Source organism: Syngnathus acus, chromosome 5 (assembly GCF_901709675.1).
Source record: "Syngnathus acus chromosome 5, fSynAcu1.2, whole genome shotgun sequence".
Classification (NCBI taxonomy): Eukaryota; Metazoa; Chordata; class Actinopteri; order Syngnathiformes; family Syngnathidae; genus Syngnathus; species Syngnathus acus.
Genome location: NC_051091.1, coordinates 11,040,423 through 11,056,709, shown reverse-complemented (window position 1 = coordinate 11,056,709; position 16,287 = coordinate 11,040,423). Strand labels below are relative to the sequence as shown.

The 16,287-nt window shown below is 43.1% G+C and overlaps 3 protein-coding genes across 5 annotated transcripts in view; all 3 read right to left on the bottom strand.

Moving 5' to 3' along the window:
• Positions 1-781, bottom strand: part of ipo9 (importin 9) — an 8,198-nt gene extending 7,417 nt beyond the window's left edge. Inside the window, exon 1 of one of the 2 annotated variants that reach the window (XM_037251300.1) lies at positions 441-781. In XM_037251300.1, coding sequence (XP_037107195.1) covers positions 441-591 — 151 coding nt within the window. In that variant the 5' untranslated portion in view covers positions 592-781. The remainder of the gene's footprint in view (positions 1-440) is intronic. The other variant, XM_037251299.1, reaches the window with a different exon arrangement.
• lmod1b (leiomodin 1b (smooth muscle)) overlaps positions 1-6,618 on the bottom strand; it is a 23,771-nt gene extending 17,153 nt beyond the window's left edge. The window contains exon 1 of the mRNA XM_037251301.1: positions 6,608-6,618. The gene's annotated coding sequence lies outside the window, so the exon portion shown is untranslated. The remainder of the gene's footprint in view (positions 1-6,607) is intronic.
• LOC119122765 (guanine nucleotide-binding protein G(s) subunit alpha) lies at positions 1,200-16,287 on the bottom strand. Of its 2 annotated transcripts, XM_037251312.1 has the most exons (12): positions 15,130-16,287; positions 14,087-14,159; positions 12,889-12,943; positions 12,687-12,806; positions 10,337-10,434; positions 4,062-4,116; positions 3,813-3,886; positions 3,627-3,685; positions 3,421-3,541; positions 3,215-3,345; positions 2,836-2,903; positions 1,200-2,492 (listed from the first exon to the last, which is right to left on the bottom strand). In XM_037251312.1, exons 1-12 carry the CDS (start codon positions 15,266-15,268, stop codon positions 2,346-2,348), a joined length of 1,140 nt encoding a protein of 379 aa, XP_037107207.1. In that variant the 5' UTR covers positions 15,269-16,287; the 3' UTR covers positions 1,200-2,345. The 2 variants fall into 2 exon arrangements, with proteins under 2 accessions (XP_037107207.1, XP_037107208.1); XM_037251313.1 differs by lacking the exons at positions 10,337-10,434; positions 12,687-12,806; positions 12,889-12,943; positions 14,087-14,159; positions 15,130-16,287 and adding an exon at positions 10,098-10,177.

Here is a 16,287-nt window from a genome sequence, read left to right as displayed (position 1 = left end):
AGAGACATGGGTCCACACCCAATCGAGAGAACCTTTTGCAGGAAAACTTGTCAGACTGAGTGAGTGGTTTCCATGGCAACCGTGCCGTTAAAAGGAATGCTCTGTTAAACTGGTTAAGATCTTGTTTCTCCAATTCACTTCACACTTTTCTTTGACATCTCAGGATCTGTTGCTAAATAAGCCAATGAACTAATAGAGAATGTTGCTTCCATCAGAGCTATAAGCAGAGTTAGCGTGGTTAACTTGTAGCTACCGTGTTAGCCAACGGAGACTGGACTAGTCTCGGCTAATGAGTTAGCCGAATAGGCAGACAGCTTGTCCGCATGGCGCGTGGTGTCTGTCCCCCTACTGTCCCCTCCTCCCCACTCCCAACGCCGTAAACCCAACGACAACACCAGGGGCCCGTCCGGTAGTATCTCTTCCGATCGGCCGCCACTTACCCTCCGTCACTTCCAACACTTTAATCTGTTCCTCGGCGGCGGCGCGCACTTCTTGAACCGGAGACAGGATGGCCGTCAGGGTCTCCATGAGAGCCTCTTTTAGCCCCTGCTGGACCGGGCCGGCCACCGAACCCGACCGAACAGCACTCATGCTGGCGACGAGTAGTTTTGTTTTTGTGATTCTCCTCTCTATGGCCGCTACTTCAACTACTACAAGTAATACTACCACTAATGGAGCGAGTCGGTCCACCAGCAGCTGTCCGAGGAGCAGCGAACCTCAGCCACGAAACGCTAAGCGCGCCAATGCATGGAAAAGCCGGAGGTGGGGACTTTTTTTCTTCTACTACTATTGTTTTGACGGTGGACTATTAGGTTTAGGAGCGCAATACTGCCATCTAGCAGCCAGAAGTGTTGGTGAACTGCATTTTACAAATCAGTGAGCGCCGTTCTTGTTTTTTCCAGGACAATTTTCAGGAAAAGAGGGCATGCTCAGTTACCACAGTACTAACTTTTTTTCATACTTAAAGCTTAAAAGTGTTCCACATGAGAATATTGGCTGTAATTATGAGAAACTGTCATGTGACCTGCAGCTGACTATAGTAACTCATCCTTGATGTAACCTACTAACTAAATTTGTTGGGATAGAGTCGACACAAGCATGTTTTAGGTTCATCCCGTCTTGTGTGACAGACTCCCGCTCGAGTTTGCAGTGAATGTGAATGTCCTGGTCAAAATAAATCAAACATTGGAAACAGCTTGTTATTGTTTAAGCAAAAACAGAATTTGGTTTATGTAGAAACAAGCAAATGTTTTGCAATCGTATAGCTCCCTCCCCTGCAAAAAATTAAAGCTAAAAAAAAAGAACCTGCACCCATGTCTTCAGAAAATGGAAAATCGGTGAGCACTCACAAAAAGAATAATGTGTACATATACATATATAAAATATAAAATCTGACATTTTATATATATTAACTTGTTAAGGTTCAGTATTTGTAACTACACAGCATTAAAGTGGCGTGACTGCCTCCCCCAAATAGCATTATATAAACCAAAGGTGTAAAACAAAAAACGAACAAACAAATGTAAGGGGAGAGAAAAACAAAAATAGAAACAAAGCGACAGACAAAAAGGCCTCCGCCACGGCCGTCCAGCTGTACAGCGCAGTGAAAACATAACTTACATATTTAGCTCTTTTTTGTTTTTTGTTTTTTTACACACGTACAGTCGTGATCAAGGCACAGGGATCTTCTACAAGTCATTTTTCTTCATCGTCGTCTTCTTCAATATAGTTGTACAAAATAATACATTTTACAGTCTGTACAAGAATAATAGTCCAGCAGAAACATATAAACACATGAAGCCAGAGGCGAGCGGTGGTAAGGTAGGGGGAAATGTGTGTGTATGAAGGCAGGAGGTGTGGGTGGGGCCATCTTTTTTTTTTTTTTATGTCAACAGAATATTTCTGCATATGTATATATACATATTTATATACACTCATATATAAATATCTATATATACTGTTTATATTTATCTTGGATTTTCTTTTTTTTTTTTTCTCTTGTCCTTCCTCCATGAGAATTGTAGAGTCCTATCAGTCCACCTCTATGCACCCGCCCCCCTTCCTCCCAAATCATCTGTTTCTCTCATCTTCTCCGGCTCCTGATTGTTGGTCAGCACGCAGTGAAGAAGCAAACTCAGAACTATTAGATCAGGTCTTTATGCGATATTAAAACTGTAGTGATTTGTGTATGTGTCTGTCTTTGTGTTCCTATGTCTTGTTCCTGCATCCAGATTCTGCTGAATTATGGATGCCGACAGGGCTAATGGTACGTGGGAAGGAAGAAGGGAGGAAGAGGATCAGAACTAGGAGATGGTGAGCGAGTGGTCTTGCGGGAGTCGCCATCATCACAAGAGCTCGTACTGCCGTAGGTGCATCCTCTGGATGATGTCGCGACAGTCGCTGAAGACGCGCCGGATGTTCTCCGTGTCCACGGCGCAGGTGAAGTGGGGGTAACAGTAATGGCGGCCGTCCCCGCTGGCTGTGCTGATCCTCTGCGGGCAGGAAAATGAGGTCAAAGAAACAGTTGTTTTTTTTGGTTTTCATTTAATTGCGTAAACAGTTCAGGAATCGAACTCATTTCGAGATTCAGCAAAGCAATGTTTTCCATTCCTGTTATAAATCGAATCAGAAGATGGCAGCGTTTTGCTGTACTGTTGAGTCACCGGCCAAATGCATGTTTCATAATAAGACTAACTAACACATTGAAAACTGTCAAAAGCCTGATTATTTATGACCCAAAACAGCTAAATCAAACAAATAAAGCGCTGGCAAGGCAAAGAGAATGAAAGGGAACAAGGCAACATCCAACAGGTAAAACCTGAAGTATGAACATACCAGAAACTCATCCCGTATGAAGTACTTTGCCTTGGTGACGCGCGGATCTTCGCCCGGCTCTGGTATTGCTGTTGGACGATAAAGCGACAATCATTCTTGTTGGCTAAACACCGGTGACAACTTCACACCAGTCTTACTTAACAGCCTTATGAGTTAGTTCACTCTATCAAGGGAAAATAAACATTCTGAATTGAACAACGGTTACTCTGCAACACTGAAGTCTACTTGGAATACAAATTCATGTTTCCAGAAATAGCGACTGTGGTTGTTTATCTACTTGGTGTAGGCTTTGAGTTGTATAAGAAAAACATTTTTGAATTAAAATTAAAGAAATGCACATGAATTTTACAGTTCATGGCGTTCTAACGCCGCCTCTTACCGTCGTCGGGTGTCGTGTAGCGTGCAAATTCAGGAAAATAGTCCTCAATCTTGGACTTCCCTGCCAAGACCTTCTCGGCGAGGAGGTCCTGTTTGTTCAGGAAGAGGATGACAGAGATGGTCCGTAGCCACCTGCCGAGAAAGGGAAATGGCAAACAAGGTGAATTTTCTTTGCCGCTGATCAAAGACCATTCATTGAGTACAGACCTGTTGTTCCAAATGTTCTTGAAAAGATTGAGGGCCTCCTGCAGTCTGTTGGTCTGATTGTCCTCTCTGATCACCATGTTGTAGCTGCTGCTCGCCACCACGAATATGATAGCCGTTACATCTGAAAGCACAAAAATGAAACCAGTCGATGACAAACCCTGAGAAGGGGGTTGTGGAGTCATGGTGAAAGGGAGCGACAATCTTACCGTTAAAACACTGGATCCATTTTCGACGCTCATCCCGCTGACCACCTACGTCGAACATACTAGGAGGGAAGAAGTTGAACTTGATTTATCTAATTACATTTAATCGTTTAATAATTTCCTGTTCCATATGCAACAAATTTGTGCTAGTCGTCCTGATTTTCTTTTCCCCCCCGAACGTGTACTTACTGAAAATTGACTTTGTCGATTTGAAATCTTGTCTCGAAGATGCCGGATGTCAGCACTCTGCATCTCAGCAGGTCCTGAACCATAGCGACACATTCAAATGGTTAAAAGATTATTTGAAAAATAACTCTTCAATACAACTTATAGTAATTGTTTAAAGGCCGCAATCAACTATTTTAGTGCACATATACGACCTCAAAACCATCGCTACATGTCTGAATTAACAACTGCAAATATGAATGGCCATCTCACCTGGTCGGTTGGCGTGTAGTCGTGTTGTTGGACCACATCCACTCGGTCTAGGAAGCTGCAAGAAAGAGAACGGATTTTTCATAACACGGAAAATCGACGCTGCATGTTGACAACAGCAAGATGTCATGATGGCCAACAGGGGGCGTGTGCTGAAATTCACAGTGAGAAGATCAGAGGCAGCCGCTGTGAGTCACCAGCAGCATTACTGTCAGACCAAGGAGGAAAGTCAATGGAGCCGCTGTAGTGAGAGTGTGTGTGTGTGTGTGTGTGTGTATATGTGTGTATATGTGTGTCTTATGTGCCTGGGGTAGGTATGCACGCCTACAATGAGTTTAGAATGGCGCCTACCCAGGAACAAACCACCAAATGTGTGTTAAATCCTTTGACAAGGCGGCAGCTGTTCAAAGAAGATGACAATGGCAAATGCATGAATCGGGCTAGCCAGGAGAGATACTGCTGACAAAAAAAAAAGGAGCTAAGTAAAAGTGGACTGAACAAACTGGAGTACTGTAGCTCACAAGTAGGGGTTGGACAAAATGCCAATACCGGCATATATCATATTATTAGCAGCAGCATTGATACGTCAACATCTGATAACTGTGTTATTTTGCATAACTAAATTAATGTAATAATAAATAAATAAAACTCAATATATGTTTATAATCTTGTAAGTTAAGTTTTGCCATTCTGCGAAGTCCGTCGGTGAACTCTGGATACTTTATTCCCCCGACTTCCCAACTCGGACCCCCCAGTTCAAAGGGGTGTTCTAGTGCACTTTTCATAGTTGGAAGTCGTAAAAGTCCAACTTCCCACTTTCCTCGAATGCTGCATTATTACATACATCAGTGGGCAAGAGACAGCTGTCGATGGAAATACGCAATTGTGCAGGTCTCCTTTTGTGTGTGCCCACTTCCCAGCTTTGGCTATACTGGAACTCCAGACTAACTTTTGTTTTATTACGAGCAGAGTGGCTCTTACTGGTCTGGTACCTTCTGTTCTTCCAGCCAAGAAAAGGGGTCATGACCGCCGTTTTTGGGGGCAGGTATGCAACCCCCGCTGGGGTAAGCAGGAATGTGGCAGGCAACGGTGAAATGTGACAAGAGGGTTGCAGGTAGCACACAAGCAGAAGGGGAGTGAGGGGGTGTTGCTAGGTTAGACTAGGCTAGCTGCCCCCCCCCTCACAAGAGTAGTGGTTTTCAGATGTTCAATAAAAATTGTATCTAAAAAAAAAATGTTTGAAAACAAACCGTTCTAAAGGCGTAAATACAAATATATTGTACTTTCAAGTTACGTACAACCGAGACGTACTCAACAACTGGATTTTAATTGGGTGATTCTTTTGTTTACCACTAGAGGGAGCCCGCATACCGCTGATGGTACTTGCGCCACACTGTGACATTGCACCTAGGAACATCCATCCGTTTTCTATAGTGCTTGTACTTGTTGGATTTAATTTTGGTTTTTGAGTTGGGTTTGGGTTGAATCTATTCTAGCTAACATTTCGCAAGACAAGTGGGGTACACCTTGGATTCACACTCACATTCACATCGATGGATATTTCTCAATCGACTTGTGATGAACCATCCAAAGACAAGTTGCAAACAACACATAAAGTTCAAAGCTCACATTGAAAGCCAGAACCTCAGACTGTGAAGCAAACATGCTAACTCCTAGCGCACTGTGCTGCCACCAAAGAACAAACACGATAAAAGCGGCTGGAAAGAAGACATGGCAAAAAAAACCACGATCCAGGCTCCATCTGCATTCTTGTTTATCCTCAGCCTGCACACATAGGACAAACACACCTCTATATTCTTCTTTTCTTAGCTCTCCTTCCTATTAATAGCAATATTAAAATTGTGGCTGCTGCGGTAACAGAGCGTAAAATAACCACCGTACTTACATGGCAGGATAGAGTAGCTTTTATTTTTAGCTTTCAGTGTTGTACTTAAGCTTTTATCTTTTGGGCTGGCGTACTGGCTAAACAGAAACTTGACAGAACATGAAGACAACTAAAACAATTTAGGTTGGTTTATCGACAGTGCTCCAAAAAAGTATTTGACCACCAGCCATAAACAAACGATACAGCATCCTGAAGGGCTTTATGTAAACTCTTTCAATTGCTAAAAATTGCTCAAATATTTTTTCTGTATATAAGCGAATTAACAGTCTAATCAAGAAAGAATAATGTGCTAAGACTCAAATGATCTATTGCAAACCTTTCGTTCAAATAAAGAATGCACGCTTGGCTCGGTAGTGGGAGATGTTTATGTATGGACAAATTAGCATTAGAAGCTAAGCTCCCACAATGTCTAAGCACCGCAAAATTCAGTCGCGATTAATTTAATGCGTTTGTCATGACAAATTTAGCACATCAGCGGGGGGAGTGCTTTTTTCACACATCAGCCTGACTACGTCATCGAAGGAAGGAGGGAAACACTAATATTGGTTCATGGCTTGCTTTGTCACGTTCTGTTATCACCTGGCGTCTGAAAACGGTGACTAATCATGACCAAAATTCATTTGCACAACTCTACCATTTCAACATGGAAAAATATAAAAGCAACGGACACAATATTTTGGATTTCATTATGACGTTAAAGGTGGGCCATTACCATTATTACCACCACCAAATCCAAAATATTGCACCCATTGTTATATTTTAACAAGTTGAAATGGACAAGAGTAGGTATGAAAAATGACTGCGCACTTAAGAGGACAACTCCCAGAAAAGTGTTCGTAGTCATATCAAAATAAACACCACATTCAAAATCCACCCCAAAGGCTTGTGTATTAAATTAATAGCCAAACACGACAATGAAGGCCATTTTCGCAATTATTATCGTTACTTTTAGTTTGTTTTGTAAACATAAAACATACTTTCAGTTAGTTTTTTGAAAACAGTTTTGTTTTTATTTGATTTCGTTAAGCATATCTTTTTTGATTTTAGTTTTAGTTATATCAGTGACGCATGCATGCACAGCACCGGTGCGTGTCAATAAGAGAGGGAGAGACAGAAGAGCAAAAGAGAGCGAGCGAGCGAGAGAAGAAAATAGAGAGGTGGTTGTGTCTGACATTACAGCGCGGCTCCAAAAATAGCTCCCTGGCGCCCTGGCCTCCAGCTTGGTTGTCATGGCGACAGAACCACACGCTATAAATAGACAATCGGCTCCAAATCTTGTGCGACTGGAGGGAGGCCAGCGAGAGGGAGAGACGGGACGAGAAGAGGAACGGCGGGGAGGAAAAGGAGAATGGAAAGGGGGCAAGCGGCAAAAGCCACTCACGCTGGCTGAATGAATACACAGAGAAGAAGCCAGATGATAAGATAATAGAACAGAATATCTGGACATACAGTACAAGGCCTGGTTTAGGTGATGGAGGCCAAGTCCATCCTCTGTCCTTGCCAACATACCACATTACAGCCAGGGCCTGAAATTCTTATTTAAGGCCAAAATCAGATTTTCCTTTTTCGCATGTACGCTTAAAATGACACATCCAATATGGCCGTGTTTGTGTTGCAACATATCACAATAGTTTGAATAATCTATCAAACCACACCGAGGTGTTCTAAAAATTGTGGCATGCAAATGGAAGATAACTTTTGGAGTTCTTTGCATGGCTGGTGAGTTTACTGTAGCGGTAGAAATGGGCCAAGTAATCATAACAAAGAAATTTGCAATTGCATCGGATAAGCGAAACGGAGGCACTCGGTTCTTATGTAATGGGGCTGCAGGGTCTTTAATGATGGTCACATCTCAAATTTGCATCATTAGTTTTGAATCACAGCAGTTTATTTGTGTCGTTTGTGTGGACAAAGGTGTCTTTATGTCACCGATCAATGACGTCAACTTTGCATTCATGGAAAATGACGATCGGTGTTTGTGCGCAGATATCCACATTTGGAGGGGGCTTGATTCTGATCTGAAGATCTTCTATACCATGTTTTTTTTTCTATTTCGATTGCCTTGATGTATTTCAATGGTTAAACTTGAGCAAAAAAATAAAAACATTTTTTTTTAATTTAATTTCATTTTAATCCAGCCTAAATTAATTTGCGAAATGTGCATGTCCGCTGCTCCACAAAAGCATGTGATAATTTACGCGCAGAATTTAATATTTACAAATGATAAACACGTGAAAATTGTGAATGTATTTGTGGATCTGAAAAAACGTGTGAAAATCACAAATGTATTTGTGTCGATAATTTTGACACAAATCTCTCCCCATAGGTTGTCCCTCTCCCGACACGCTCGCGCCGTCTTTCTCCTCGCGAAGCCCGCCTGAGCTGAAAATAACTCTCCCCTCGCTCGTTCTCTCTGCTTCTCCGTTTACATAAGTACAGAGGAGGGGTGGGGTGGGGGAGCACACTTCCGCTCTGGCCACCCAGCTCAACATCCAATCCATATGACGAAGAGGAGGTAGAAGACACAAGAGGGAGGAAGAGCACAGAGGGGAGTGAACAAATTGGGCCTTTGCTGAGCACTTTGTTTCACTTATCCATTAAAGCACAAATTACATCTTCATTAAAAAAATAAAATTTAAAAAAAGAGTTCTAAAAGAGTTAAAGGAAGCAGGAAGTTGAAATCAGAGTGCATTTGTACATTGGCGCCTTGAAATACGAGTGACTCGACTTTTGAGATATGAGCTAATGTTAAATTTTCAAAATTATTTTTGTTTTACAAACACACTGCCGCAATACAGTATGTACTTTAATTTAATATTCACAAGGCTTTTTTTTTTTAATTTACAGCTTCATGTTTCCGCTCTCCTATGTTTTATTTGATTCCAGCTTCAATTTAGCAGCAGTGTTCAAAACAACTCCTTGGTGGAGGTAATCGCATGCTCGGAAGTGACATAAATCTTTTTCATTGACACAGTCATTTCGGATAAACATGTGTGGCTGTGCAACGCAGACAAGGACGCGCAAAACACACAAGAGGAACGGAAATTGGCAACCTTGCGCGTGTACACTGTGAGCCTCCGCCCTCAATGTGCTTCATGTGACCCGCGCATGCTCTCATGGGCAGCACACAGCGGAAACATTTCATTAGCAGCTCGTCAAAAAAGGCTAATAACAAGCACAACCGTGACTGCGATACTCCGCTTGTCTAATACGTCTTCAACTCATCGAGTGATAAAAATGAGAGTGAAGTGTTGTGGCTAAGTTACGACCATTCCAGAAAGCGGTTACATAAGATCATCGATTTTCTATAGTGTTTATCCTCATTAGCAACGTGTAGCGGGCTAGCTAGCTACAACAACACCCTGAAAATTAGGTTAGCTTCAGTTTGACACTGTAAGCTAATGGCACCGGATGGCAGCAACATATGAGGAACACGAGGACACCCCAAAAATTAATATCTAAGCACGAGAGTTCCCGGGATGCATCGGAGTGTAACCATGGGGATGTGCACCACACTGTGACACATTCGCTGACCTCTCCTGATGACAAGTAGCTGCATTAAAATTAACACCAGCCGTGGAGATGATTCTCAGTCAAGCTGCAAACAAGCTGCTGCTGCTGCTGTAAATAACTTTTCCTCAAAACCTGCGCTGAAAATAGCCCCAGACCAAAGGCACTATTAACCCGCTTCAGCGTGCCTTGCCTGTTAAGTCGACTGGAACGCAAATCACCATCAAAGACGCTGTCATGACATAGCACAAGATTAGCTTCGATGCTGCACATTCAACTCACAGCGCCGGGGCTAAGCCTCTGCGCTTTAATTCATCGCAAAGACCGTTTACATGCCTCTGGAGAGACTGCTGTTTTGGTTAGCAACATAGTTCAATTTTACAATTACAAAGTATATTTTTGCAAGAGCAAATGAAGAGTTTTCAGAGTCCATCAGATGTTACCTTGTGAGAGTGTGCCATATAATGCTGTTAGGTAATCATTTTCATGATGTAAGCTGTTTTAGATCCGGCGGTGGCTGAAATTAATTAATGCCCACCTCTAAATTTTGCACTGATAAGGCAAAAACCATCATTTCACATTTTACCAACCCTGGTGAAAATGCAAGCCTGGTACGGGTTTACCTGAACCGAACTTGGCAAACTGAACTTGTACTCCTTAGTGGAAACGAGTCCAATGTTGATAAATACTTTTCACCTTTCCGTTCATACAAACGAGTCCAAACACATAGTCTATCATAGTCAAGGTGGCACGGCACTCACGGCCGCACTAATGAACCTTGACTTCACGCTTACGCAAAGCAGGCAGCCAAACACTTGGCAGTGCGTAGGTGGAGTGGAACTTGTGTCGAAGCGAAACTTACTACTGCGCACAGTCGATGAGTTGATATTCATTGGACCTTTCCCAGCAGGCCCGCACGCCATCGTCCTGCCAGAGGATCTTTGAGTGGTCATAAAACTCCTGAAGAAAAAAAAAAAAGAAAAAAAAGAGGATCTGGATCAATGAGGTGAAAATGACTGCAAGCAGGGGTTGACATTGTATGGCCCCGCCCACATTAAGACTTATTAGACAGAGGCCGCGTCCATCTAAGTCGCCAGCGAACGGGAGAGGAGCGGGGCTCTGGCAGCGGCAGGAAACAGAACAGTTCATTGGGTTCATGAAGAAACCAAGAGCTTTGTGCTGACACAAAGCTCGGCTGTCACTGCGCAAGGGCCTATCTCCTCGCTATGATCTTTAGATGCTCACGTACAATGTGGGGGGAGCACAATTAAGCCATTTTCAGTGGTCGAGGGCATTTTTTTGCAAGTCTGGCAGAATTCGCCTCCGTGTACTGTCGAGATGAGGCTTCTCGGATAAACATCTCAAAAGTCAGGCAAGCACTCCGCCTCTGCCACATGTAGCACAACAACAGCAGAGGATCGCCTGAAGCAGCTAAGGAAGACATCTAGAAATCTACATCCCAAAATATACTTCAACTTCCAGTTAAAGATTACTTCATGACACATTGTATATGGCATTTCTGGCAAAACGTATTTGGCACGCTATTATTAGCATGTTTTGCTGTCATTTTCTTTGCTGATCTCAACCTCAATAATTTCACTAACTGAGTTCGTGCTCTGGTGGTGGAGCCCAAAGCGAACATCACGGGATGTCCTGTTGTTTTTAAAAGAATGTATTTTCGTCCATTCATTTATCAAGAACCATTTATTAAAAAAAAAGTCTAAACGCTGCTGTGGATTTTATCGCAACGTTCCTCCCCCGCTTAAAAGCAGAGTCAACCAGTTCAACTGGTTTCCAGGCGGCCCTCGGGCCTTGCGAGAGGGGTGAGGGGTCGAGAGACAGAGTGTGGTAGCAAGAAACGCAGGACCAATTAGATGAATGTTAAAAAGTCAATTTGAAAAATGCTTTTTTCCCCAACCTCTCTCCACAATAAATTTGACTGATCACAAATTTAAGCGTCATATAGCATTATCGTTAGCGTTCCGGTTGAAAGCCATCATCAGAAAACCACACAGCACCGTCTTCCCCTTTGCTTACACACAAACTTACAGTAGGCTACATCAACGGAAACTATGCTCATTAGAACAAGTATGACTCATTTAAATGCACTTCTGTTCAAACAACTTTACCAGCACCACCTGTGGTCCAATCAACTGTTTATGAGGGGGAAAAAAACATGCCTCAAAAGTATAACAAAACCATCATGATGCATGAATTGGCAAATCATAAACTGTATTTTTCTTTCTTTTTTTTGGAGTGTGACGTAACCACAGAAAATGACCATTGGCAGCAAAGAGGACAAATGTAATTATAACCATAGAGCAGGAAATGGAGCTTGATAAAGTGGCTCCTACCTGGAATGGATACGTCAAGCTGGTGAAGATGAATCGCTTTTAGTTTGTTTTTTTTAAACTGCTATGTAATAAATTTAGAGGTAAACCAGGTTGGGTAATATTGGTTCTCCTTTGCTTCATGTACAGTGACCAGCACATATTTCTTCTGTCTGATTTTATTTGTGGTTTTGGAAGTTTTTCTATTAAATCTCTATTATCAATTGTATCACTACCACATACATCTCAATCGTCACGTACAATTTTAGAAACCAAATCCAGGAAATCCACATAGTAAAAGTCACATCAAACTTTTTGCAAGAAATCATCTCAAATTTCAGTTTTCTTCTAACGAAGCCCACCCATCATATCCAGATTACACGCCGCAATCCGGGTGGCGTAAAGCGGGATTAACATCAGAATGGAGGCAGGATTAACAGGCCAACACGGGTTTACAGAGCAACTAATCTGGTACATCCTTTTTAAGTAACGCCGCACAAATCATAAACAAGACAGCACGTATTGGTTGGCACTCAGAGTGTCAGAGCGACGCTCGCTGAGTCCCATTTGGGGTCATTACAGACAACGAGCGATATTAGGCGCTCTCAGGTGAGAAACTCATTCAATAGACAGCCTCCTCCGGCGCCTGCTAATTTGGGCGGCACTCGGGGGAATGCACACCTGCACACACCTGGCCAACTATCTGCACGTCAACAGCGCTATTGAGAACCATTTTCACATTTCAGAAAGTGTCATTTTTTTACTTTCTGGTCGCTTGCTAATTGGCTATCATTCCATTTCATATTTATCGGAAGGTGGAGAAAATGTTCCAATTGGTCCTAATTTTAGGTTTTGGTGCAGCCTTGCTTTAGTTGTGCTTACCGATGAAAACTCGAAATCCTTCTGGTTCATTTGGTGGAGGACGTAGTCGATACGCGGCTGGTTAGCAGGGCAGGCAAGCTGGCAGGGTGGCGTGAGTGTACTCATGGCGGACACGATGGTCTGGTTGGGGGGGGGGGCAGCAGAGGTGATCTTTAGACAGAAATTACTAAACAAATTCATCGTTTAAGAGTGCCTATCTTACCTCTATGGCTTCTTTAATGTTGTTTTTAATATCGTGTATTTTCTGCTTTTTCTCCCTGTGAACAAAACAAGAGAATCAACATCTCCAATCAAACAAAATCATTTTCTTCCTATTCCCGCCGACTCGATTTCTGACCGACTGGCGTCAGCCATTTTTGTTTTTCGGTTTGTGGAGCACTGTGTTAACACTTCTTCGTTAGCTTCCTGCACTAGTGACCGATACTTGTGATCAAAAGGTGAGTTCTGTGTTTCCGAGTTTTAGCAGCAAATTAAAAATGGCAGCAGCAGTTAATTTCAACACAAAATAGCCGCAAAGCAGAAAAACCGGGTGGTGGAGCGTTGTGAAGACGGGCGCATGACAAGGCTTTCCAGGAAAACGCCGATTAAAAATAGGAAAAAAAATGTGACTTTTGGTGCCGCTGAATCGACGCGGTTTCCAGTTTGAGTTCACAAGATGAGGATGAGCGGTGTTTGTGTTAAAGCGCAAACAACTAGTCCTTTCTTCTCAGGTCACGCTAACGACGCCCCTTTCTTCCAAAACATTTTGACTTAGCTATGATGCTGTCTTGAAGACAAGCAAGAATGACTTATTTTTTACTAGGCAAATGTTACATAAGGTTTGTGTCATCACACAAGATAACACCACACTTATGTGTTTTCTGAGGATGCTTGCGATAACTTTTTGTCCCGCAAAATCGGTTGTCTATCTAAGTTCCTGTCTGGAGGCAGCTGTTATGATTCAACCTTAAAATAACAACTTCAAAATCATGCCGATGTTCCCCGTGCTTGCAAAAAGCAAAATAGCATCTCTGTTGTTATCACGGCCATGCCTGTTCACCTACTTTAGCAGTCCAAATCAGTGGACTAGCCAGGAAACCTGTCCAGATTCATTTATTCCTTGTGTTTGTAAAAACAAACTGGAGAAGAAGTCCTTAATAAAGTAATTAAATATGAAATGGCAATATTTTTCCTAAATTGGCCAGTCCTATTTGAAAGGTACATTGAATTTTCCGGAGTAAAAACCTTCACCTGCTATACACTGAAAATAGACATGTGCTTTGCTGATAATGTCAAGTAAGAGTTTAAATCACATGTTTGCCTTCTGTGCAATTTTTTTGGGAAGAAGAAAAAGTCACGCAAGATGCATGCAGGTACCTGTGGATAAAATGAAAATTAAAGTATTAGTGAATGCAACTTACTCTGCATTGAAGCCATTGACGTGCAATATTCGCATCTGCTTGACTATGGTGCTCTTCCCGGATTCTCCGGCCCCTGGAAACAGAAAGAGGAACATAAAAGTCAATAGTGGGAGAATGTGAAATTAACTTTAAGATTGAGACCAATAGTCAGCAACCTAAAGCCCACAGGCCAAAATTGGCCTGCCACCAATTATATTTTAGCCCCCAGATGACATTGAAGGGGGAAAAATAAATTATAATTAAGGATGTCACAATATTTGCGGGAGTGGCTCGAAATCGTCATGGTCTTGTTTCTGTACAAAAATAATGAATAACAATGAAATGATTCGGTCCTTTCTCAGGTTGCATTGACCTCAGTGTTGAGCATGCGCCACACTTCTATGATTTGTATCTTTTTGATTAATTTCCCTCAAAGGATAAATAAGGTATGTCTGTCTATATCTACATCCTCCACTTCTTTACAGTTCTGGAATGCATCAGAGGGGGGGAAATGGAAGGCCAACTACTTCTCTTGGAGACGCTAAATAATCCCGGTTACACACAGGTGCCTTTCCGACCATGTTCCAAATTTCCTTGCGACAAGAAAAGTACAGGTGAACATTTGGGAAACATTTGCAACCTAGAACGAACCCTGACGAGAACACATCATTTCGAAAAAACTTGCAATTGTTCAGTGGGATTGGGGCTTTACGGACTCTTTGTTAGGTAGTCCACCTATTAGTTAATGTCAAACGCCCAAATCCTGGATCAATTTCAGATTAGGACAAACAGGACTCGGCTAATCCCAAAAGTAACCCTAATTTGCCTGCAGTCCGAGAGGATTAGTGGGACAGCATCCTCGGAGTGGAAGATCATGATATACGATGAAGAATGCGTTCCTCGGTGATGGCGAGTGACCAGAAATAAAGGTTGGTGATCCATGATGTCAAAGCAGCATATAGGCCTGGAAGTTGTCCACTGCCGGCCGGGTCACAGCGACCGCATTTGTATCAACACCTACACAAGAACACACAAAAGGAGCACATTTAATGAGAAAAGCTCACCTAGTAGTAGAAGTCGGTGTGTGGCCCGGTATAGCTGTTTGTCTTTCTGGAGCTGCTTCTCAATTTTCTTGTTGGCTTCCCTCTGGGCCTTCTCCTCGTTGCGTTGGTCTTCTGTCTTGCTATTGCCGAGACAGCCCATCTTCCCTCCCGCACCCAAGAAAAAAAAACAACCTGAAAAAAAATCCCAAGGGGGAGACAGGGTGGACAAAGGTAGGGTCAGGAAAATGAGTCCTAAATTCAGAGACGGGCCCAAGAGTGGAAGACCCGGCTCACAACGGGAGGCATCTATGGGGAAGGATGGATGGATGTGGCTATTTACTGGCAACAAGAGTCAGGACAGCAGCGCCGTGTTTCCACTGTGAATCCGCAATGAAGTCATCAACACTGCTACGAGAGGATGTGAAATTGACATGGATGTAGAGACACACCGCCACTTCCCTATCAATTTTGCCTTAATTTTCCGGACAAATCATCTTGTTTTGGAGAGGATAGCCGAGCACTAAGTTCAAATTTCCTCTTGGGGCTTCACTGGAGCGTGTCGTCGTCGATAAATTCCCGTTGTTGTTTTTTTTTTTTAGATCCTCTCGGCGTCAATATACAAGAAGACCCCCTCTGAAAAAGGCCCCTTTCTCCGCCGTCCTTTTTCCTCGCTCTCCTCTCCCCCGTCACGTTAATGTGCGTTTCTCCTCACATCGGTGTTTTTTATCCCCCCCTCTCTCTCCTCTCCTCTCAATTCTTTAGGCAGCTGTGTGTCCTTGAATGCAGCTCGACGTCCAGGTGTTTTACGGATGGCGATCCCCCGCTTGTCAAGCTCCCTCGGCGGCTCGTAGTCCCCCGTTGCTGGACGGTGGTTACATGTGCACCAGACATGGAACCTACCGCCGTGTTTTCAAGCCCTCATCCGATCGTAGACGGCTTTTTTGGAGGGAAGGTGGTTGTCGTTGTTTTTTTTTACAGCCGAGGTGGGGGGACTGCTTATCTGCCTGTATGCCTGTTGCCGGGGACCGCTGGCATATTTAGACATCTAATTGTTCCTCGGCGGCGTCGCTCCGCGTTATTTGTGCCCACTTTTTTTCTCGGAGAATTGCACGTTGAGATAGATAGCGTTGAAGAGGTGGGGTGGGGCAAAACGGCTCTCACGGGACCCTGGGAACGACG

Coding starts and splice junctions, on each gene's coding strand:
- LOC119122765 (XM_037251312.1), bottom strand. CDS start 15,268: ATGGGCTGTCTCGGCAATAGCAAGACAGAAGACCAACGCAACGAGGAG. Junction 4,117..10,336: donor CTCATCGACTGTGCGCAGTA/GTAAGTTTCGCT, acceptor TCTTTCTTGCAG/CTTCCTAGACCGAGTGGATG. Junction 3,346..3,420: donor AAGAACATTTGGAACAACAG/GTCTGTACTCAA, acceptor CTTTCTCGGCAG/GTGGCTACGGACCATCTCTG.